Source organism: Loxodonta africana, chromosome 3 (assembly GCF_030014295.1).
Source record: "Loxodonta africana isolate mLoxAfr1 chromosome 3, mLoxAfr1.hap2, whole genome shotgun sequence".
NCBI lineage: Eukaryota > Metazoa > Chordata > Mammalia > Proboscidea > Elephantidae > Loxodonta > Loxodonta africana.
The window spans coordinates 185,308,241-185,333,147 of NC_087344.1; the positions used below are offsets into that span (position 1 = coordinate 185,308,241).

Below are 24,907 nucleotides of genomic sequence, written 5' to 3' on the forward strand. Positions count from 1 at the left end.
TTTTCCTGAAGCACAAACTCAGAAGAGTGAATGAATTACAGCCCCCATCACTGTATCTAGTCTCAGGGACACAGATTGTACACATATTCTCTTATTTCTCCACTATGCATTCTAAATTCTCCTTATCTTTACTTATCACCTTGGCAGGTCTTGATGGCTTTCCTAATGGTGTGACCCAAATCCTTATTTCTGACGAATGTGAGCCCTAGGCTACCATATTGTTCTCAGTCTAGAGTTGCTACATACATCTCTTTATGCTTACAGTGGGACTAGGAGGTAAACAAGTGAATCACCTGGGTTGCACACAAACTCCTCCCTGCCTTTCTTGTACAACAGCAGCCCTATTTCCTCCTGCTTCTCAGGATGAATTACTTCTGCATGATGGTGACTTATCTTCTCCCTGTTGGTCCCCGGACACAAGGAGCTTCTTTGGTGGCAGCTTTAGCTTTTAGTTGAATGAAATCTCTGCTGTGTCCCACGGCAAGTACGTTCCACCTCTGGGACCAGGACGTTTAACCCTGAGGAAACCAGAGTTACAGGGATAAGAAGCACAAACGACCTAGGTGGGTCATTGGGAGTGATGACAGATAGGGACAACTATGAATCTTAGCTGAGGGAAGAGAAAGATTCAATGCGTATTTTGCATCCTGAAGTATACTACTCCATTCATTCAAATTCTTGTCTCTGAGCTGGTGCTTCAGCTGTGCCTTTAGAAGGTTGTTAAAGTGCTCTGTGAACCTGGATTTTCTGGATGGTATGGCGTGTGATACTACAATGTTCTAGACCCACTCCTGCACCTATTTCACTGTAATGTTAAGTCCCCAAATGGATTTCATCCCTATGGGTCAGGCATTCCATAAACCCCTACATAGCAGTCCTGGTTGAGGCTCTGTTGACAGGAAAGAAAAATTCATACCTAGAAAATACATATATCCCTGTGAGAACAAACCACCGGTTTTTTTCAGGATAGAAGGCGCAGTATGTAGTCCATTTGCCTCCAAGTATCTGCTTGCCTCCTCAAGGAATAGTTCCTTATCAGGAGCTCATCACTGGTTTCTGCTGATGAAAAGTTGGATATTCAGAGACAGCAGTAGTTAGGTAAGTCTTGGTAAGTTAGAGTCCTTGTTGTGGGATTCATTTCTGGCCTCTATCTCTGCCACTCTGGCCACTCCATCCAGTTCAGGGGTGGCCAAAGGCAAAGCTAGTTAATGTCAGTTGGCCAAGTCACGTCTCCTTGGTTGTTCAGTGACTTTTTTGAACTGGGTGCTTTCTGGTGAGTGATAAAGTGTAAAAGAAAAATCTTCACACTCCATGCTAACCTCTGTATATCAACCCACATGCCTCTACCCCATACTTCCTTATATCTGACCTTCTAGTTCTTTTCCTTCCAGGCCTCTGACCAGACAGCCAGGTCATTGGCTTCTGCCGGGAATCTGTATATATTCTCACCTCAGGATAATAATCTTCCAAGTAAAGGGAATGACAACGTGCTCAAAAGTTCATCCACTGGGAAGGAATTTCCCTCTGAGTGTCTTTTAAGAATGTGGCTGCAATACAGCTGCTGTCCATTTCCAATTTTCACCAAGCTGACTACCCACAAACAAAGCTCAGGTATTTTTCTTCTCCTTCAGCTCATAATCCCCATATAACAATAGATTTGAGCTGGGGGAGAGGTGCTGGTGTAATTTTGACCGGTGACAGATTGTTCTGGGCTGTGCGTCCATGCAACTTACTCACACCCTCCATTTGTGCTCAGGCTTACTCCCAGAGGACTCATTTCTATCATATGATGAATTTCTGGGCCCATATGATTTTATGAATTGACAGAGCCAGCAAAACCCAGTTCACGATGGACAGCTACAGATTTGGAATCACTTGATGTCCCCGAGTCAAACATTCCATCTCCACCATGGCCCAATTACATATCAGGAGCTATTTCCCAAAAGGCATATAATTCTCTGGTGTGGAGGGCATAGCCTTGCTACAGAATCCCAGAAATCTGCATTGTGATTCTCCCACTGGAGTTTTCCCACCACTGACCCTTCCACCATCACAGGTCTGATCATATGGTCCAAGGAGGAGGGCTTCTAGCAGTGTAGCTTGAATCTGCTTGCAGAGCCTTTTCCCACACCCTACCGACTCAAAGATGTCACCCAGTGCATAGGCCTGAGCAGTATTCCTAGGTATTGAACACGTTCTTTCCAGAACCAGTGAGGCCCACCAGGTGCTCTGTTTCCTTCTTTGTAGTAGGGATACAAGATACAGCAATTTGCCTTTACTTTGGTTAGAATTCCGAGGTCACATCTGATCCCTGGACATTTAAAAACTTCACTGAAGCAGTAGGCCCCTGAATCTTTGTGGGGTTTATCTCCCACCGTCTGGACTGCACGTCTCTCACCAATATCTCCAGAATAATAGCCACCTCTTGTTCATCAACATAATGCCATAGGAAGGGTGGTAAGTGATAAAAGGAGGACCAAGTTCAGGATCAGCCCACCAGGATCTACTCACAGAGTTGTCTGTTGAAGTACACTCTCAACCACACCAGGACCCATGGATTCTTCCTCTCCTACCACCCTTCTCAGACCAAACAAGTGTCGCATCACAAAGCCCATAAGGGTTTTTGAAAATTCCACATCATCTTCCCCAGACCTGACTTAGCCAGTGCACCACCTCGTGGGTATTGTAAAATACATCCATTGGGCTCTTACAAACTTAACAGCATCAGTGTTACTCATCCTTGTTTGGGAAGGACTGCTGGAAAAAAATAAGCTGCGTGCTTTCTCACAAGGTGTGCATTTGTAGGGGAGGAATAAGATTGATGGAGGATAAGATGGGTTGAAGAGGATCTGAACGAAAGGGGATATAAAAAGTGCGAAGGCAGTGCTATATTGGAGCAGAATTAAATTTATTTTTAATTCTGATCCAAATGAAGTAATTGTAAAATTAAGACAGCATCATTCACATTGTATTTTTGACTACTCCACAGAGAATAAAATCTGAGTGGTGTCCCTGGAGTTGTGTAATGGTCGGCTTTGGATGAGATACTTCCATGAGAGGCATAACAGCAGGACAGTGCTCTGGAATTTAGGACCACTCATGCCGTGTGAGGTCCCTGAGACCATGCAGGGAAATGCTGTGATGCTTGCTATGCACAGAGAAGGGAGGGGGCTGAGCTTCCATTCTCAGGAGCCTGCCTACCCCTAAATGCTGGTTATTGCAAGATTACAGTGGTGAACAGTAAAGGGCACCACACTCATTGCAAAGCTCTCCAGCCAAGCATTGCATATATTCTTTGCCTCAACTCCCAAGCTTTGCCATAAAACCTTACCAAGGGTATAGAAAATCAGGGCATGTGTGTTGGCAGTCCAAGATCTGCTGTCCACAGCAGGAAAGCAGTCCTGAAGAATCTGATTTTGCTTCACTCTGGACAGGTCCAGGAGCTAGGACCCCCTCAGAGTCCTGGATCTTTTCCCATCCCCCAGCAGCACACATGCACACACACCAGGATGATGGCTCTCAATGGCCATAAAGTACACTCTGGTACAGCCTCCACACTGACAAAATGGGCACTTAGAGGCCACTTCCTATTGATAAGCGTGAGCAGGAATAAAACTCCACTGAAGCATTCACAAAAACAGGTTATATCTCCAGGTTGAAAATCAGGAGAAATGCATGCCAAGTTCCTTGATTTCGTGGCAGGTTAGGAGATCTTCAGATTATCCAGGGTTGTGGGTTGTTGACCCCTGATCCCCTCTCAATCAAACAAATCAAAACCTAAGCTGCCTTAAAAAGGTCTAGTCTAGGTTAAGCAACGTGTAATGGTTTGCCAAGGACTGAGGGAATTCCTGGATACAGCGCTAAACCCAGAAAAGTCCCAAGCAAACTGAAACAAGTAGGTCACCGATGTCTGGACTCAGGAAAGTGGGTTGTTACACAGCTGTACCCAAGTGGTTATGGCACATAGTGATGCTTAGGGTTTGGGCTGGACCGGGCACAGGACTGAAGCAAAAGAACAATGGCATCTTTATCACCAAGAACTCCTCACTAAAATAGCAATCCCTCTTCACCTAGGTCATGAATGTAGGCAGTTGATAATAGGCTAAATGTTTCTACCCAAAAACAATGAAATTCACATGCTGGTAACCCAGTCAGGGAAGACATTGCATACCCTATTGTGATGTGACTGGTTTGGTCACTGGGGACAGTGAAGATCTGTGCTTATAAGGCAATGGGCCTTTGCCCTCACAGGCCTGTGGACTGACCCCATCTTTCTAGGTAAGGCTGAACGTGGCCAAGGCAATAGAGTATGAGAAGCCCAGAACTATAGGCAAGACAGAATATAAGATTCTTTGGTTTATCCCTGAAGTATTTCACTAAGAACATTTTGAGAAGCCTCAAGCCCAGATTGCTGATAAAATTCAAGGAAGAAGGAGAGTTAGTGGCCAATGGGATAAAGTGGACACTGGTTATCCTGGGGATGCCTTTGTCCTCAGTTCACATTGGAGCCATTTTCCCCAGTCATCCCCCATGACTGGAGACTCATAGTGTCAATTTCAGAGCTGGAATGGTTGTGGCCCAATATCCTGATTTTATACATAAAAACACTGAAGTCCAGCGAAAGAGTAAATAACCCAAGTTCATATGGTCTAGCTGGAGAATTGATAACCACTTAAAGGCAGCTTACCGTGCTCTTCAGATATTGCACATTGGACTTTACACCAGAAGGAATAAAGGGGGCTGATGCGAACTCCGTGATGCATCACCGAGGAGAAGGACAAGTTGTAAAGAACAGAACCATCTCTATATCTCAGAGCTGGCCAGTGGCCAGACCAGACATGCTGGCAGGGGTCTAGCACCCAGTCCCAGGGATTCCCAACAGAGTCCTCGGATCCACAGGAACCCTGGGACCTACCTGTGTTTTCTGAGCCTTCCGATCCCTCCCAAGTCCCAGAACCTGAGTTGGGGTGATATAATACGTTGAGTTGAAGCAGAGGCTGCATTCAAACTCCAGCTAATAGGGAGAAAACAGCATCCTCTGTCCTACAGCATCCCAATAGTGTCTGGAATGTCTTCCCTGACTGGGTCACCAGCATGTGGATTTCATTTTGTTTGGGTATAGGTTATATCATCTTATGAATGTACCCACCAATGTCCAATATCAAGCTCTGATGCTCAAAAAACAAAAACTTTTCTAAACTATCGATAACAAAAATTTCTTTCAATCAGCAATGTCAGAGGCATATACAGAACACTCCACCCAACAGCAACCAAGTACACATTCTTCTCTAGTGCACATGGAACATTCTCCAGAATAGAGCACATATTAGGGCATAAAACAAGCCTTAACAGAATCCAAAACATTGAAATTCTACAAAGCATCTTCTCTGACCATAAGGCCATAAAAGTAGAAATTGATAACAGAAAAAGCAGGGAAAAGAAATCAAACACTTGGAAACTCAACAATACCCTGCTCCAAAAAGCCTGGATTATAGAAGACATTAAGGATGGAATAAAGAAATTCATAGAATCCAATGAGAATGAAAACAATTCCGATCAGAATCTTTGGGACACAGCGAAAGCTGTGCTCAAGGTCGATTTATATCAATAAATGCGCACATACAAAAAGAAGAAAAGGCCAAAATCAAAATCAAGAAATTTTGCAAAAATCCACAACAAAATTCTCGCCAAGGGAATTCAACAACATATCAAACAAATAATTCACCGTGACCAAATGGGATTCATACCAGCTATGCAGGGATGGTTCAATATCAGAAAAACAATTAATGTTTCATTTTTTTTATCACGTAAATAAAACCGAAGACAAGAATCACGATCTTATCAATTGATGCAGAAAAGGCCTCTAGCAAAGTTCAACACCCATTCATAATAAAAACTCTCAGCAAAATAGGAATAGAAGGAAAATTCCTCAACATAATAAAGGGCATTTATACAAAGCTAATAGGAAACATCATCCTAAACACAGAGAGCCTGAAAGCATTCCCCTTGAGATCAGGAGCCAGACAAGGATGCCAGTTATCACCGTTCTTATTCAACATTGGGCTGGAGGTCCTAGCCAGAGCAATTAGGCTAGATAAAGAAATAAAGGGCAACCAGATTGGCAAGGAAGAAGTAAAAGTATCTGTATTTGCACATGACATGATCTTATACACAGAAAACCCTAAAGAATCCTCAAGGAAGCTACTGAAACTCATAGAGGAGTTCAGCAGAGTATCAGGATACAAGGTAATCATACAAAAATCAGTTGGATTCCTCTACACCAGCAAAAAAAACATTGAGGAAGAAAAAAACCAAATCAATACCATTTACAGTACCCACCAAAAAGATAAAATACATAGGAATAAATCTTACCAGAGATGTGAAAGATTTATACAAAGAAAACTACAAGATTCTACTGCAAGAAACCAAAACAGAACTACAAAACTGGAAAAACATACTCTGCTCATGGATAGGAAGACTTAACTTTGTAAAAATGTCTATTCTACCAAAAGCCATCTATAGATACAATGCAATTCTGATCTGAATTCCAACAATTATTTTTAAATGAAATGGAGAAACAAATCACCAAATTCATAATGAAGGGAAAGGGGCTCTGGATAAGTAAAGCAACACTGAAAAAGAAAAACAAAGTGGGAGACCTCACTCTACCTGATTTTAGAACCTATTATACTACCACAGTAGTCAAAACAACCTGGCACTGGTGCAACAACAGATACATAGACCAGTGGAACAGAATTGAGAATCCAGACATATATCGATCCACATATGAGCAGCTGATACTTGACAAGCGCCCAAAGTCAGTTAATTGGGGAAAAGGCAGTCTCTTTTTAACAAGTGGTGCTGGCATAACGGGATATCCATCTGCAAAAAATAAAACAAGACCTATACCTCACACCATGCTCAAAAAAGAGCTCAAAATGAATCAGAGGCCTAATATAAAATCTAAAGTAATAAAGATCATGGAAGAAAAATAGGGACAACATTCGGAGACCTACTACATAGCATAAACAGTATACAAAACATTACTAACAATCCAGATGAAAATCTAGATAACTGGGAGCTCCTAAAAATCAAACACCTATGCTCATCCAAAGACTTCAACAAAAGAGTCAAAAGATTACCTACAGACTGGGAAAAACATTTTAGCTATGACATTTCCAATCAGTGCCTGATCTCTAAAATCTACATGATACTGCAAAAACTCAACTACAAAAAGCCAAAAAGCCCAATTTTAAAAAAGGCAAAAGATATGAACAAACACTTCACTAAAGAAGACATTCAGGTAATTAACACATACATGAGGAAATGTTCATGATCTTTAGCCATTACAGAAATGCAAATCAAAATTACACTGAGATTTCATCGCACTCCAACAAGCCTGGCATTAAACCAAAAAACACAAAACAGTAAATGTTGGAGAGGCTGTGGAGAGATTGGGACACTTATACATTGCTGAGGGGAATGTCAAATGGTACAACCACTTTGGAAATCGATTTGGTGCTTCCTTAAAAAGCTAGAAATACAATTACCATATAATCCAGCAATCCCACTCCTTGGAATATATCCTAGAGAAATAAGAGCCTTTACAAGACCAGATATATGCACATCCATGTCCATTGCAGCACCCTTTACAATAGCAAAAAGAGGGAAGCAAGCAAGGTGCCCATCAACAGATGAATGGATAAAGAAATTATGGTATATTCACACAATGGAATACTACACATCGATAAAGAACAGTGATGAATCTGTGAAACATTTCATAACATGGAGGAATCTGTTGGGCATTATGCTGAGTGAAATTAGTCAGATGCAAAAGGACAAATATTATACAAGACAACTATTATAAGAACTCGAGAAACAGTTTAAACAGAGAGTAAAATATCCTTTGATGGTTACAGGAGGTGGGAGGGAGGGGGAGTGGGAGAGGGGTATTCACTAATTAGAAAATACATAACAACTAGTTTAGAAGACTGGACAGACAACACACAACACAGGCATATTCAGCTTTCTTCACCATCACCACAATTCAAAGGCATCCATTCTTCTTCAGTCTTCCTTATTCATTCTCCAGCTTTCACATGCACAGGAGGCAATTGAAAACACCATGGCTTGGGTCAGGCACACCTTAGTCTTCAAGGTGACATCTTCGCTTTTCAACAATTCAAAGAGCTCTTTTTCAGCAGATTTGCCCAGTGCAATGCATCTTGTGACTTCCTGACTGCAGCTTCCACCTGTGTTGATTGTGACTCCAAGTAAAATGAAATCCTTGACACCCTCAATCTTTTCTCCCTTAATCATGGTGTTCCTTATTGGTCCAGTTGTGAGGATTTTTTTTTTTTTATGTTGATCTTCATCAGTACTTGCTTCAAGTCCTCTTCACTTTCAGCAAGCAAGGTTGTATCATCTGCATAATGCAGGTTGCTAATGAGTCTTCCCCTGTCTTAGTCATCTAGTGCTGCTATAACAGAATGCCAGATCCTGATGGCTTTAACAAAGAGAAGTTTATTCTCTCACAGTCCAGTAGGCTAAAAGTTCAAATTCAGGGCATCAGCTCCAGGAGAAAGCTTTCTCTCTCTCTTTTGGCTCTGAAGGAAGGTCCTTGGGATGCATCATTCTTCCCTTGATCTGGGAGCATCTCAGCACAGGAACCTCAGCCCAAAAGATGCGCTCTGCTCCCAATGCTGCTTTCTTGGTGGTATGAATTTCCCCTGTGTCTCTGCTTGCTTCTCTCTTTTATATCTCAAAAGGGATTGGTTTAAGACACTACCTAATCTTGTAGACCTCATCAATATAACTGCAGCTAATTCATCTTATCACACCATAGCATTAGGATTTACAACATACAGGGAAATCACATCAGAAGATAAAATAATAGACAGTGGTAATAATCATACAAGGGAATCATGGCCTAGCCAGGTTGAGAGATATTTTGGGGAGACACAATCTAGTCCATGCCATCCTCCAATCCTGATGTCCCATTTCTTCTTCACACTGTCCAGTTTCTCAGATTATTTCCAAAGCATACAGATTTCTCACATTATTTCCTCAGCATACAGGTTGAATAGATACGGTGAAAGGACTTTAAAACCTGTAGTACCCCCTTGTTCTCTTCTAATGACTGCCTCTTGATCCATGTACAGATTCCTCATGGGCAATATTAATTATTCCTGAATTCCCATTCTCTGCAATGTTATCCATAATTTGTTATGATCCACACAGTCGAATACCTTAGTGTAGTCAATAAAACACAGGAAAACATCTTTCTGGTATTCTCTGCTTTCAGCCAGGATTTATACAAAATCAACAGTGACATCCCTGGTTCCAAGTCCTCTTCTAAGCACAGCTTGAATTTCTGGCAGTTTCCTATTGATATACTTCTGCAGCAACTTTTGAATGACCTCCAGCAAAATATTGCTTACATGTGATATTAATGATATTGTTTGATAATTTCCACATTCAGTTGGATCAGCTCTCTTGGTAATAGGCATAAATATGGATGTCTTCCAGTCGATTGCCCAGGTGGCTGCCGTCCAGATTTCTTGGCATAGATGAGTGAGCAGTTCCAGCACAGTGTCCATTTGTTGAAACTTCTCAACTGATATTCCGTCAGTTCCTGGAGCCTTGTTTTTCGCCAATCACTTCAGTGTACCTTGGACTTCTTCCTTCAGTACCACTGGTTCCTGATCATATGCTACCTCCTGAAACGGGTGAACACTGACCAATTCTTTATGGTATAGAGACTCCGTGTGTTCCTTCCATCTTCTTTGTATGCTTTCTGTATCGTTTAATATTTTCCCCCTAGAATCCATGAGTATTGCAACTCAAGACTTGAATTTTTTCTTCAGTTCTTTCAACTCAAGTAATCCTGAGCATGTCCTTCCCTTTTGGTTTTCTATCTCTAGCTCTTTACATGTGTCGGCATAATATTTTTCTTTGTTTTTTCAAGCAGCTCTTTGAAATCTTCTGTTCAGCTCGAACATTTATTTACTGATTATTTTTATTAGAATAAAAAAATGCTACAATAAAATCCTTTTGTTGTTTGTATTTCTGTGGAAACCCCAGAGGAGGAATGGCTGGGAAAATGGTCCTATAAAAAGAAGGACCATCATAAGCACAAAAGAACTCGAAGCCCCACTGCCTCAAGGCAGGAAGAAAGGACTCCTACAAAGGATTGTCTACTGATGTGAGCCAGAAATGGGAAGCAGGAGGCAGAGAGGGTGGTAGCAGAAAGGCAGCATTCAGTACTTCAAACAAAGTATTCCCCCAACAGGTCATGCTTATGCCTCTGGGCAAGAGGTAATGGCATCTCGTGTGAACACAGGATTCTTTAGTTCTTCTTGGAGTGGCAACATCTCCCTGAAAAGCAACTATGACCTGAGTTTGGGAGAATTGGTAATTATCCAAGAAGATATCCAAACCAATACAATAATAACAGAAATAGTTACCAATTGCTTTTGAGTGAAAGACTTCATACAGCAGCAAGGGCATAAACAACACCCAAACATAAATGGGTCTGACTCCAAAACTCAAACTCTTAACCACTGCTCTCTATTGCCCATTCCTCACCAATCTAAACAGCAACATTAAGCTCCCATCCAATTCCTTGGAATTCCCTGAAAATTAAAACACAGGTGTGGTGTAATGAATTACTTAATACGCCCCTTCTAGCCGTGGTCTTTGTGACTCACATACAATGATGGAGTGGGACTATGCAAATCAGGTGTATGGATCATATGATGGTTAAGAGTTATGTGCCAATTTGGCTAGACCATGATCCCCAATATTATATGATTCTCCTCCATTTTTGGGGTCCTGTGTCCTGACTTCTAATGTTGATGAGGCAGGATTAGTGTAGGGTGTGTCTTGGATTGCAGCCTTGCAGGGGGGATTGACTCAAGTCTCACCCTTACTCAAGTTATGTCCTTCCCTGTGGTGTGGCCTGCATGTAAGGTATAAGTGTGGATGACCTGGCAGGATTCTCTCTCTCCGCCTCTGAATCCCAAATCTAGTGCATGATCAATTCACCTCCAGTTCCTTGGACTTGAGCCACAGGCCTACTGTCTGACCTGCCCATTATGGGTTCGCAGATCTCCACAGCCCCATGGGCCAGCAGCTTATCATCTGACCTGATTCTGCAGCCTTGTGAGCCAGCACCCTGTGGTCTGAATTGCCAGTTTGGGTTCATCACACCCTGTAGCCACACGGGTCGAGAGAAGCTTCCACCTGACTCAGATTTAGAACTTGCCAACCTCTACAACTTCTTGAGCCTTTTCCTTTACATGTCCATGTGTTCTGTGAGACATCGCAGTGAAATACAGAATCCAAAGAAGGGCGGGAGAGTATTAAAGGGAGAGGGATTAGTTGATGTTAGAGATGATGGAGTGGCACAGTAGTTTGGAAAAGTTGGACATTTAGGACATCTTCAACGTCTGCGTCATACAATCCAGCTCTGTGCTGATCCTTTTAAAAGAAACTTTTGTTGAACTATCTAGTTAAAATTTTGAGCTCAGGGATGTGGCTGAGTTCACTGTCCCAGTTGCCACGTTCACAGCTGAGCCATGGACTTGACACTAAACTCCTCTGAAAGTTAAATCATTTTAACCCCAAGCTCCTCTCCCCTAGTGAATAAGGCAGACTGCCAAGTGAGTCTGACACCTGTCAGAATATTTACAGACCAACACACATGAGTTATATGCCCGTTCCAAAGATCCTGGCTTTGAGAAGCTCACATCTCTGAGTGCAGACAAACAAACAAAAACAGAAAACATAATACAGACTGGTGAGTCCTAAAACCTGTCTGAACACAAGGTATAAAGTGAAGAGAGCTTGTGGAGGGAAGCTCAGCACTGAAGTTAGAAGGTGGAGTAAGAGAGTGAGAGGTTCAAAATCTAGAGGCCCTGCTCTGGCAAAGATTTGTCTAAACTTCCAGCCTCATGTCACCCTTGCTGCTCAGAACTGAAGCAACAATTGTGGGTCCACACAGAAAGTGGAGAATTTAAAGGTTGTGTGTCAACTTGGCTGGGCCATGGTTCTCAGTGCTTTGACAGTTATGTAATGATATAGTCTGAAAGTTATGTAATGATGTAATTTGGCAATAAGGTAATTATGAAGCTATCTTCCATTTTGTGATATAATGTAATTGCTTCCATGATGAGATCTGATGTGATCAGCCAATCAGTTGTAAGAGGAGTTGCCTCAGGAATGTGGCCTACATCCAATGGATATGGACATTCTGTCAAAGGTCTCTGGCTTTTGCTCACTCTAGATCCTGCATCCCACTCAACATCATCTGACCTCTGGGTCTTGGGACTTGAGCCAGCAGCCTACCATATTGCATGCCGATCTTGGGATTCATCAGCCTCCACAGCCTATGAGCCAGCAACATGCTGTCTTACCTCCCAATCTTGGATTAGGCAGTCCCTGCCACGACATGAGACAGAAGGAGCCTCTAGGCTGATGCCTACCCCAAGGATTTGAAGCTACTAAAATTGCATGACCCATTTCCTTGAGATAAATCTCTCTCTATATAAAGCACTGGGTTATATACAGATAAAGATATACAGATAGATGATGGGTAGATAGAAGATAGACAGACAGACAGATAAAAGATAGACAGATAGACGGATAAACAATCGACGGATAGGCGATCGACAGACAATCGACAGATGGATCAATCGGCAGATGGATAGACCGACGGATGGATGGATCGGCCGATGGATGGATCGGTCAATGGATGGATGGATGGATCAATCGATAAAGATATAGATATATAGGTATATAGACAGATATATACACGGTTCATTGTTTTCCTTCTTTTGAGAACACAGCCTAAGACATTTCATACCAAGAGTGGGTCTAGGGAAAGAAAACTAAAAGGATGAGTTTTCTAAATGTTTTCTCAAGTCTGCTTAGTCTTAAAGATGTTGATGGCTCTGCTTCCAGTAGGAACGAGGGCATTGCTAATCCATGACATGAGGTGGCAATAGAAACACACAAAATATCACTACCAATAGATGAAGTATTTGTGAGAGGTGAAACTCAGAATGACTGTATGTTTCATACTTTTCTACAATTTTGTCACAATGAGAAGTATGAGGAAGATACTTTGTTGGTCATACATTCACTAGACAAAGTGGTAGAAGAAAGAAGTGAGCTCAGAACTTCAGAGTCACAGCTCAAGTGCCACACAAATGACCTCAAAGTTGCCACTTGTTCCCTGAAAGAAAACCTCATTCTTGTAGTAAATGAGCTGATATTGCCAAAGACAAACCCAGAATCGAATAAGAGTGGCTGAATTACAAAGCCAATTGAATTCCCAAACTCTCATGGTTTCTGAAGTTAAAGTGACAGCATCGCTTGGGAAGATATAGCACCCTTAAGCATGGGACAGGGACATATGGGTAGATAATCAGAAAGCTGTGAATACTGAGCCTAAAAATTCTGTTGAATCACTCCTGCCAACAGAACCATTCCTCTCACTCCCATCTGAATAGATTACTGCATCTTTGTCTGCTAAGTCACAATCTCCAGTAAACTCATTAGCCTCTCCACCCCCATCTGATGAGATTAACCCAGCCGTGTCTGAAGAGCCTTTGTCTAAGATATTGCCTGTCACTGCATCTGACTCAATACTTAGGGCATCAGCTGAGACAGACGCCTTACAAGACATTGCTGAATGTTCTCAGAACACATCCCCACCACCCGTTTTTGCTTCCAGACCTATAACTAGATGTAAGTCCCAGGGAGTCCCAAAAAGGGGAGTAAAAGGCGTGACCCAGGAAGAGGTACTCTACATTCCAACATAACTGCTTGGCTTTTCTAATATGTACAAACAGAAATGGGAATAAAAGTGAGAAAGGCTTTTAAAGGGGAATAGTGCAAGGAACGTAAAGTTGGATCGGTCTGAGATTATTGCTATGGGCCCACTAAACTCAGACTCTTCATTCAATGTTTCAGCTCAAAAGGTTAGAAAATAATCTAATGGTTTATTTGGATGGTTCATTGAAGCATGGATTACATGGTGGCCATTACTAAATCAACTTGAAGCACCAGATCTGCCTTGGTATACTGTAGAAGAAGGTATCCAAAGCCTTAGGGAAATGGTAGAGTGGACCCACAGACCCACACATGGAGTGCCCAGAGGACACAACTTTTGCCACAACAGTGCAGAACAAATTTGTGAAGGGAGGCCCACCATCCTTAATGAATACTGTGATTGTTATTTTATGTAAGTTAGATTTGACAATGGGAATTTTCCTAACTAAATTAAGACACCTAAATACAATGGAGCCAATTGGACCCTGTGGTGGTAGAGGCCAAGTGGAAGCACTCAAACAACAAAGACAAGGTGGGCTTGGTTACCATAATGGCCAGTGGAGTCAAAGAAGTAATCAGAACAGTCTGACTCATACGGACTTAAGGAGTTGGAACTTAGTCATGGTCTCCCTAGGAGTGAAATGGATGGGAAATCTACTAAATATTTACTTGATCTGTACAAGCAGGAGAATTCTAGGTCAAATGAACAGCAGTCTAAGTCAAATTGCCAGAATATAGACTCATGGCCCCTCAATCAATTCCCAGACTTGAGGGACTTTACAGGCCCAAAATCCACGGGATGAAGAGGAGGCCAGGTCCCTTGATGAAGGATCCCAGTGTACTGCCAAAAATCTGTACTGTTAGTCTTTCTCCCAGCCTTCCCCAAACAGATCTACAGCCTTTTAAGACACTGACGGTTCACTGGGGAAAAGGAAATAATCAGAATTTCTGGGAATTATGGAATAGTGGCTCTGAACTGACACTTATTTCAGGAGACCCAAAATGTCACTGTGGCCCACCAGTTAGAGTGAGGGCATATGGAGATCAAGTCAGCAATGGAGTCTTAGCTCAGCTTCATGCTACAATGGGTCCCCAAATCCATCCTGTGGTGATTTCCCCAGCTCTAGAATACATAATTGGAATAGATATACTCGACAACACTCAAAACTCCCAAATTGGAAACTTGAAGTGGAGTAAAGGCTACTATGGTAGGACAAAGAAAAATGGAAGCCATTAGAACTACACCTACCTAGGAAAATAGTAAGCTCAAAGCACTACCACATTCATGGAGGGATTGCAGACATTACTGCCACTATCAAAGACTTCAAGGATGCACAGGTGGTGATTCTTACCACATTCCTATTCAACTTGCCTATTTAGCTTGTGCAAAAAATAGATGGATCTTGGAGAATAAGAGTGGATCATCATAAACTTAACCAGGTGCTGACCATAACTACAGCTGCTGTGCCAGATATGGTTTCACTGCTTGAGCAAATTAATACATCTCCCGGTACCTTGTATGCAGTTAGTGATCTGGCCAATGCATTTTTCTCAATTCTGGTTTTGAATGAACACCAGAACTAGTTTGCATCCAGCTAGTAAGGCCAGCAATACACCTTCACTGTCTTAGATCGGATATATATCGACTTGCCACCTAATGGCATAATTGAGTCTGCAGGGAACTTTCTCACCCTTACTTTCCACAAGATGTCCCACTGCTCCATTACATTGATGACCTTATGCTCATTGGACCTAGTAAGGAAGCACTGTCAATGACTCTGGACTTAGAAGTAAAACACTTGCATGCTAGAAGGTGGGAAATCAATGCACCAAAAATTTAGGCCCCTTCCACCTCAGTGAAATATCTCGGGGTCTTGTGGTGTGGGGCATGTCGAGACATTTCTTCTAAAGTGAAAGATAAGTTCTTGCATGTGGCTCCTCTCACAACTAGAAAGGATACACAACGACTTGTGAATCTCTTTGCATTTTGGAGGCAACATATCCCTCATTTGGGTGTGTTACTCTGGCCTATGTATCAAGTGACTTGAAAACTGCTAGTTTGAGTTGGGGCCCAGGACAAAAGAAGAATCTTCAACAGGTTCAGGCAGCTCTGCAAGCTGCACTGCCACTTGGGCCATATAATCCAGTTGATTCAATGGTATTTGAAATGTCAGGGGCAGATAGAGAAGTTGTTTGGAGTCTTTGACAAACCACTATCGGTGAATCACAGTGCAGACCCTTAGGATTTTGGAGCAAAACCCTGTCATCCTCTGAAGACAAGTGCTCTCCTTTTCAGAAACAGCTTTTCGCTTGTTACTGGGCCTTAATAGAGACTGAACATTTAACCATGCTTAGCCATAGACCGAACATTGAATATACAGTGGAATGCAAAAAGAATGAACAAATCTGTCTTGGAAGAAGTTCGGCCAGAATGCTCCTTAGAGGCAAGGATGGCGAGAGTGTGTCTTACATACCTTGGACATGTTGTCAGGAGGGATGAGTCCCTATAGAAGGACATCATGCTTGGCAGAGTACAGGGTCAGCGGAGAGGAGGAAGACCCTCAGCAAGCTGGATTGACACATTGGCTCCAACAATGAGCTCAAGCATAACAATGATTGTAAGGATGCTGCAGGACCGGGCAGTGTTTCGTTCTGTTGTGCATAGGGTTGCTATGAGTCAGAAATGACTCGACGGCACCTAACAAAAACAACAAGCTGTACACCACCAAGTGACCATGTGGCCTGAAGTGCCCATCATGAACTGGATGTTGTCTGACTGACAGAACCATAAAGTCAGACATGCACAGCAGCAGTCTGTCATTAAATGGAAGTGGTATATATGAGACTGGGCACAAGCAGGACCTGAAGGTACAAGTAAGTTGAATGAGGAAGTGGCCCAAATGCCCAGGGTATCCACTTCTGTCACGTTACTCACCCTCTCCCAGTCTGCACCTACGGACTCATAGGGAGTTCTTTGCCATCTGGTAACTAAGGAACAGAAAACTCATGCCTGGTTTACAGATGGTTCTGCAGAATATGCTGGTGCACTCGAAGGTGGACAGCTGGCAGCACTATAGGCCCTTTCTTCCTGAAGGTTGGTGGTGAAGGGTAATTCTCCCAATGGGCAGAACTTTGAGGGGTGCACCAGGCAGTTCATTTTGTTTGGAAGGAGAAATGGCCAGATGTGTGATTCTGTACCGATTCATGGACTGTGGCCAGTGGTTTGGCTGATTGGTCAGGGACTTGGGAGGAACTTGATTGGAAAATAGGAGATAAGGAGGTACAGGGAAGAGGTATGTGGATAGACCTCTCTGAATGGACCAAAGAAGCCAATATATTTGTTTCTGATGTGAATGTTCACCAAAGGGTGCCCTTGGCAGAAGAGTATTTTAACAATCAAGTGGATAGGAAGACACGTTCTGTGGAAACAAGTCATCCTCTTTCTCTAGCCACTCTGGTCATTGCCCAGTGGGCTCATGAATGGAGTGGCCAGGATGACAGGAATGGAGGTTATCCATGGGCTCAACAACATGGACTTCCACTGACTGAGGCTGACTCAGCTACAGCCACTGCTGAGTGCCCAATCTGCCAGCAGCAGAGATGAACACTGAGTCGCTGATTTGGCACCATTCCTCAAGGTGATCAACCAGCACCCTGGTAGCACGTTGATTACATTGGACTGCTTCCATCATGGAAAGGGCAGCACTTCGTTCTTACTACAATAGACAATTAATCTGAATATGGATTTGCCTTCTGTGCATCCAATATTTCTGCCAAAACTACTATCTGTGGGCCTACAGAAGGCTTTTATCACACACCATTGCCTCAAATCAAGGGACTCACTTCACAGCAAATGAAGTACAAAAATGGGTCTGCCCTCAGGGAATTCACTGACCTTACCATGCTCTCCACAATTCTGAAGTAGCTGGCTGAAGCGAATAATGGAATTGTCTTCTAAAGACAATTAAACCACCAGCTAGGTGCCAATCCTTGTAGGGCTGGGGCAATGTTCTCCAGTAAGTTGTATGTACTCTAAACCAGGGACCAATATATGGTTTTGTTTATCCCATAACCAGTATTCATGGGTCCAGGAATCAAGGGGTGGAAATGGGAATGGCACCACTCACTATTGACCTAGCGACCCACTCACAAAATTTTTGTTTCCCATCCCCTCAACCTATGCTTTGTGGGTCTAGCGGTCTTAGTTCCAAAGGGAGAAATGCACCCGCCAGAACACAGCACTGATTCCATTGAACTGGAAGTTAAGAATGCCTCCTGGCCACTCCTCCTCATGTTTCTGGATCAACAGACAAATAAGAGAGTTACTATATTGGCTGGTGTGATTGACCCTGACTACCATGTGGAAATAAGATTCATACTACATAATGGAGGTAATGAAGAGTATGTCTGGAATACACGAGATCCCTTAGGACATCTCTAAGTACTACCATGCCATGTGAATAAAGTCAATGGAAAACTAGCAGCCCAATTCGGACATGACCACTAATGGCCCAGACCCTTCAGGAATGAAGGTTGTGTCACCCCACCAAGCAAAGAACCACAACCACCTAAAGTGCTTGCTGAGGGCAAAGGGAATGCAAAATGGGTGGTGGAAGAAGGTAGTTCTAAATACAAGTTACAACCACAAACACAGCTGCAGAAACAAGGATTGTAATTGTTATGAACATTCCTTCTTTGTATCTGTATATCAAATTTTTTTGTTTTCTTCATTTGTAAAATATAAGATGTAAACTGGTTTTTGATTATATGCATGTTAGTTATGTTAGGTGCACGTATAACACTGTAATTGTCTTTATTCAGAGATTGTGTATGGTTTAAGGAGATGTGCACAGGTGCCAAGTTGACAATGGGTGGACTGTGATGGGTGAGGCTGTTTTTCAACTTGGCTGCGCCGTGATTCTCACTGATTTGGCAGTTACTTAATGATGTAGTTTTGGCAGTTATGTAATGATATAATTTGGAAGTTATGTAATTATGTATGTATCCTTTATTTTGTGATATAATGTAATCACTTCCATGATTTGATCCCATATGATCAGCCAACCCATTGTAAGGGTGTTTCCTCAAGGGTGTGGCCTGCACCCAATATACATGGACGTTCTGGCAAAGCTCTCTGGCTTTTGCTCACTCTTGACCCTGCATCCCACTCGTCATCATCTGATCTCTGATTCTTGGGATTGAGCCAGCAGCCTGCCATACTGCCTGCCAATCTTGGGAGTTGTCAGCCTCTGCAGGCTGTGAGCCAGCAGACTACTGCCTTACCTCCCATCTTGGATTCATCAACCTCCACAGCCTATGAGCCAGCAGCCTACCATCTCACTTGCCAATCATGAATTCATCAGCCCATGCTTCTTTGTGAGCCAGGAGAAGTCTCCAACCTGACACCTGACCCACAGGCCTGGGACTTTCCAGCCTCTTACAACTCCAAGAGCCATTTCCTTAAGATAAATCTCTCTTTCTCTCTCTCTCTCTCTAGAACTACCCCCCTTAGTGGCACTGTGGTTAACAGCTATGGCAACTAACCAAAAGGCCGGCAGGTCAGATCCACCAGCCTATCCTTGGAAATCCTATGCCGCACTTTTACTCTATCCTCTAGGGATGCAATGACTTGGAATCAACTCGATGGCAACAGATTTACTTCTCTAGAGAACCCAGCCTAGGACACCACCGAGGTTCCAATGCCTGCCTTTGCAAGAATCCATTTTCATGATTCTATGGATAACCCCAACACTTCTTTGGACTCTTCATTAGCCTGATGCAGGGCTCTGACCTACTAGGGTTTATAAATATTCTGACAGGTGTCAGAACCACTTTGCAGTCTGCCCTTATCACTAGGGCAGAAGAATTTGGGGGCAAATTCAATCAATTTTCAGAGGAGTTTTGTGTCAACAAACGAGTATAAACACCTACTCTGTGCCAGGTATACTGCTAGGTGTTGAGGGTCCAGAGGTGCAAACAGTCTCTGCCCTCTACAAGCTCATATTATACAAGAGATCAGATAAATGAAGTAGGTGTTGTGGAAGAGGGAAGTAAAAACAAGCATAATGCACAATAGAGACAGAAAAGGAGAAGTTATGACATCCCTGGGGTCACCTGTGAGTACAATCACTACAGAGAAGATGACACTTAAACTCAGAATTAAGACAAGATGTTCCAAGGCAGGCAAGACTAAGAAACAAATTTCAGGCAGAGGAAACAGAGACAGCAAATGTAATGAAAGCAAGAAACAGCATGGAGTGTTGTGGGTATTTGCATTTACTGGGATGCATACAAGGAGCATAGCTCTTAGGAGGAGTTCAGAGAAAAATGCGGTCAAGGAGGGAGGCAGGAGACCAGTTTCAGGGCCATGGCACAAAAATAACCATCAGGGATCAGCATCCTGGGTAGCAGAAGAGAGGAGGCAAAAGTTGAGAATGATTCTAGACTGGGATGTTGTGAGACAGGTGTGGGTAAAGAAAAGATCAAAGCCAAGTTGAGTAGTGGTGGTGGATCACGGAGGGTAGGCTGAGGGAAGGAGGTGACGCCAGCCAAGGCTGACAGGAAGAGAAAAGAAGAAGAGGCGTAGAGACCCAAGGTCCTGATTTGTTTGAGAAATAGGGGAAATGAAAGCAAGAGAGAGAAGGAGCAACAAGGCTAAACAGAAGAAGCTGGACAAGAGAATGTCAGAAAGGAGTGCAGCCAATTTCTGACAAAGCCCAGAGTAGAAGGGGACCCCAAGTAGAGAGGAGTAATTGGTGAGGAGGGACTTGTTAGTTAGTTAATTAGTAAAGGATTATTATCTTATCTCAAGCATATCCTGTTGGTGGGATAGAGAAGGAAACAGCAGATCTGGTTGAAAGATGGGCGTCACCAGTAGGTTGGTAGGCGACTGTGACCAAGCTTATAGGAGTGAAGGAATGCGATGGAGTGAACCTCAAGGAGGAGATGTAGGGGACATGGCCTGGAAATGGCACTGGGGATGGAAGTGAATACTGATCCCTCCTGCCTCCTGTCTCTTTCAGGCTTGAGTATGTCGAGAGTGAGCAGCTCCCCTGCCATCCCAGGAAAGAGGCCACAAGGGGATTGGTGTCCTCCAGAGAGCCAGGGCTGGGGAGGCAGCCCCTGTGCCATGCTGGTTTCTGAGTCCTAAATGCCCAGCAGAGTGTGACCCCAAGTAGAGGATCCCACACTGGGAGTTGGTTTCTCCCTTCCCACTTAATCTGGCCAAAGGTTAGTTCATTTTTCAAGTATCCCACTGAGGGAAGACTCTTCCAGCACCCATAAGGGAACACATAACTACTGTGGACCTTAACCAGCCCTATTCCTTCACCTGCTTCCTGTGGGACTGCCCCACTAGACAACAAGCTCTTCAAGTCTTCACTGTTCCCTCACTTCTGTCTCCACAGTGCACATGTCTCACACCGCAGTGAGGAGAAACACCTCAGAGCACAAGCTCCCTCTCATTCATACACACACACACGCATGCATAAACACACACAAACACACACACGTTCTGTAGATTAACACATACAAGCACAAAAAAATCATATCCATGGACTTCTGGAGGTGGAGCTGGTTCTCAGGACCGTTCTACCTCTTCCCATTCATGACAAAGACCCATAGGGAAAATGCCCACTGGCCCTCAGGCTCAAGTGGAAGGCATGATTTTGGCCCAGGATGTACTTTTGACCTCAGAGGTGGGATCCAACTCCTGCATGGCCCTTAGAAAAACTGCAGTGAAGGGCTAGGAAATAAAGCATCTGTTCCTCCTCCCTGCTCTTTCCTAAACAGCCAAGTGGGTGATGGACATCTCCGTGCCACACCTGAGGTGCCCTACACCCCTACACACTCACACACAGACAGACACCTCTTGGGAGACAAAGAGACATCCCAGGATCCCAGCTCTCTCCCAGGAGAAAAAAGAGCATGTACCATACTAATAGGTCCCTCCTGTGATGCCAGGACTTGGGCTATACTGGGTCCCTGAGGAGTAGAAGTGGACCTGGGTTAAAACCAGGAAGGAATCTCTGGAGTGAATGTCAGCTGGGTTGACCCCTCTTGTGGAAAGTCTACAAAGCCGAGAGTCAGTATTTGTCCATTCGTCCACTCATACCACCAAAAGAGAAGGAAGAAGTAATGCCAAGTATCAGGTGCAAGGAGATACTTTATTATTTTGGGGGTCTCTTGAGGCCTCTAGGCTGGACTGGCCAGGGATCACTGGCATCCCCTGGGAACAGGGCGGCACACCATGGCTCTGTTTGTGGTAGTCAGTGGCTATGTCCCCCACTACACAGAGAAACTCGGAAAAGTCAATCTTCTTATCCTTATTCTTGTCTTTTTCAACAAAGACATTGCATAAGTAATTTTTGCCCCTTCTTTCCTGTGGGGTTAAAAATATACAAACAAACACAAAAACATTATCCAGGGAGGAGAGGAGAATAGAGACAGATGAAGAGACAACACCTAGGGCTGAACCAAAGGTATGGTTGGTCAGGTGAGGCTATGGAGATGGAAAGGTGGGGTCAAGCAAAGTCAAGCCCTGACTCATCACTGGAGATTTCTGGCCAAAAATGGCAACTTGCATGGGGAGTACACTGCTAAATGACAAGTGGACTCAGGCTCCTCCACCACCTTAACTTCAGATGTACTGTCTTCATTCTCCGCGCAGGGGACCAATACAGCCCGGCCAGTTACTCTCCTCATTCTCTAATGCTCTTCTCACTTAAATTCTTTCCCGTCAAAACCTATCAGTTCGGCCCCATTTATTCTATTCCTTAGTCGCAATCTGTGCTAATGATTCCTTCTCACACTTAAATGAAATTAGGGCTATGAATGCACTTGGCCTGTGTAAAAGATGGTGGCCCTGAGTGTAGGGTGCATGATTCTCACCATGTTATCTTTGCTTCCACAGGCAGTGGTAGTTCAGTGGTACAATTCCCACAGTGGTAGAATTCCCACCTTCCAAACAGGAGCCCCAAATTCAATTCCCCACCACTGTAACATGGTGCACATCACTCGCCTGGCAGTGGAGGCTTGCATGTGGCTATGATGCTGAAAAGCAGCTAACAATAACCCCTTCTCCCAGGAAAATGTGAAGAGGAGCCTTTAGGAGGCAACCTTTTACCCCAAGGCAACGAGACCCTTGGAGGGACTCTCAGTGACCAGTGGGAGGGCACATGCTTTAGTCTATTCACTGACTTTCAAATTATAACACTTTCGTGAGTATCTAATATGGCCACCACTTTTTCTCATTGTCAAAGCATTTTCTAATAAATCATTTCATTTCAACAACGCCACCTCAGGAAATTAAGCTCTATTATCCACTTTTGCAAATGAGAAAACTTAGGGTCAAACTGTGGGTGATTTGTCCAGGGTCATGCAGCAGGGAGCCCCAGGGGCAGGACAGGTGCCCAGGAGAAAAAAGAGCATGACTCTTTGTCCTGAGCTCCTAGAATCTTCCATTCTGCCCCCACATGGGACTGGCCCTGCCTTGGGCCTGGAGGTAAAATGAGGAGAGAAAGGAGGTGTGGAGAGAGAATCAAGGAAGGGCCAGATTCCAGATCGGCCAATCACAAACAGTGCATCCACTTCAAAGCGGGATTCTCAGACATGCCAAAGCCCATGGACTCCATCCACCCACCCCGTCTCCTCCCTGCACACACATACACAGGCTCTTCCTGCCCCAGACAAGCAAGACCCCTACTCACACAGTCATTGAGGAAGTTGGGGAAGTTCTCCCTCAGCAGCTTCAACAAGTTTGCCCTATTGATCTTATCATCAAGCCCAGTGTATCGATGAAATAGTTCGACCAAGCTCAGCACCAAATTCTCAGCTGGAGTGTGGCATATCTTGACTTTCTCAGCTGCAATGTTGCTCATGTTGGCTTTTATTCCAAGACAAGAGTCTACAGACAAGAAATCAATGAGAATGAACTGGGTGGAAGAAAGTTTGAAGGACAAGGACAAGGAGTAAATGAGGGCTGAGTCTTTCTCAAATGGTGAGGTAAATTGGTCTCAGGGAGGGGAGAGTGGAACTGAGTCCTCAGTCTTGACACTATTCCTAGGGGAGTCTGGGAGGAGAGGGAGGGGAACAGTGGAGATCAAGGCTGTGTTAGTGACGGGCAGGAGCTGACGTGCAGGGGATGTGCATACATTGTCTTCTGGCTCACCCAGTTGGGAGTGAGATAACAAAGAGAAGCATCAAATCCCAAGGCAAGATATTCCCATCGAGCAGAACTTTTGGTCTACCCCATTCTCCCCACTTCCACTTAGGAAATTACCAAGGACCACCAGCCTGAGCAATCAGGTCTAGAATCCTGGGATTCTGGCTTTCCGACACAGTGGTAGAACTCTCACCTTCCAAACAGGAGGCCCAAGTTCAATTCCTCACCAATGTACCTCGGTACACAGCCACCACCAATTCTGACCCCTCCACCCTCCAAGACCTTCCCAGAGTTATTTTGGAAGACCTTGTGCCAAAAGAGTGCACTGAAATCAGGGAGTAAAGAAAACCAAGGGCTACAGAAGGAAGATATTCTTTACCTGACAGTTCTCAGAATAGCACCTAATACTGAGCCAAGAGGAATAAAAAGATCATCTAGCCAAGCCAGCCCCCCTCTGAGACTGGTGGACAAGAAGGGATATAGGATTTGCCAGGACAAGCCCAAGGTCCCACTCTATTAGTTACAGAACCCAGGCATACTGACTTCCAGGCAAGGTTAGTATTCTCCCACAGCTGCAGGCAGCAGAGCAGGTGGGCACCAGGCATGACTCCTAGGAAAGAACAGAGACAGGTGCACACCTACTGGACCTGAGGATGATCACGGAGCAGAGAATTAGTGAGACTGTGCATCTTGACACAAAGCAGGCCCTTTATGCAGCTCAGCCTCATATCTTCCCAGAGGCTGGGTGCCCTGTGACAGTGTTCATTAGTTTCCCCAAAAGTTGCACCACTTTGGGTGGGGAGACACACCGAAGAAGCTATACTCAAAATTTCCTTCTAGATATGCTGGGTCTCCAGTGCCTATCACTATCAGGCCACATCACCACAATTCTGCCCAGCCCAGGCTCCT

The 24,907-nt window shown here is 43.9% G+C and overlaps 1 protein-coding gene across 1 annotated transcript in view; it reads right to left on the reverse strand.

Moving 5' to 3' along the window:
- LOC135230557 (protein S100-A7-like) overlaps window positions 1-23,714 on the reverse strand; it is a 37,857-nt gene extending 14,143 nt beyond the window's left edge. The window contains exon 1 of the mRNA XM_064279991.1: window positions 23,544-23,714. Within this exon, the coding sequence (XP_064136061.1) occupies window positions 23,544-23,714 (171 nt within the window). The remainder of the gene's footprint in view (window positions 1-23,543) is intronic.
- Between the last annotated feature and the right edge of the window lie 1,193 nt (window positions 23,715-24,907).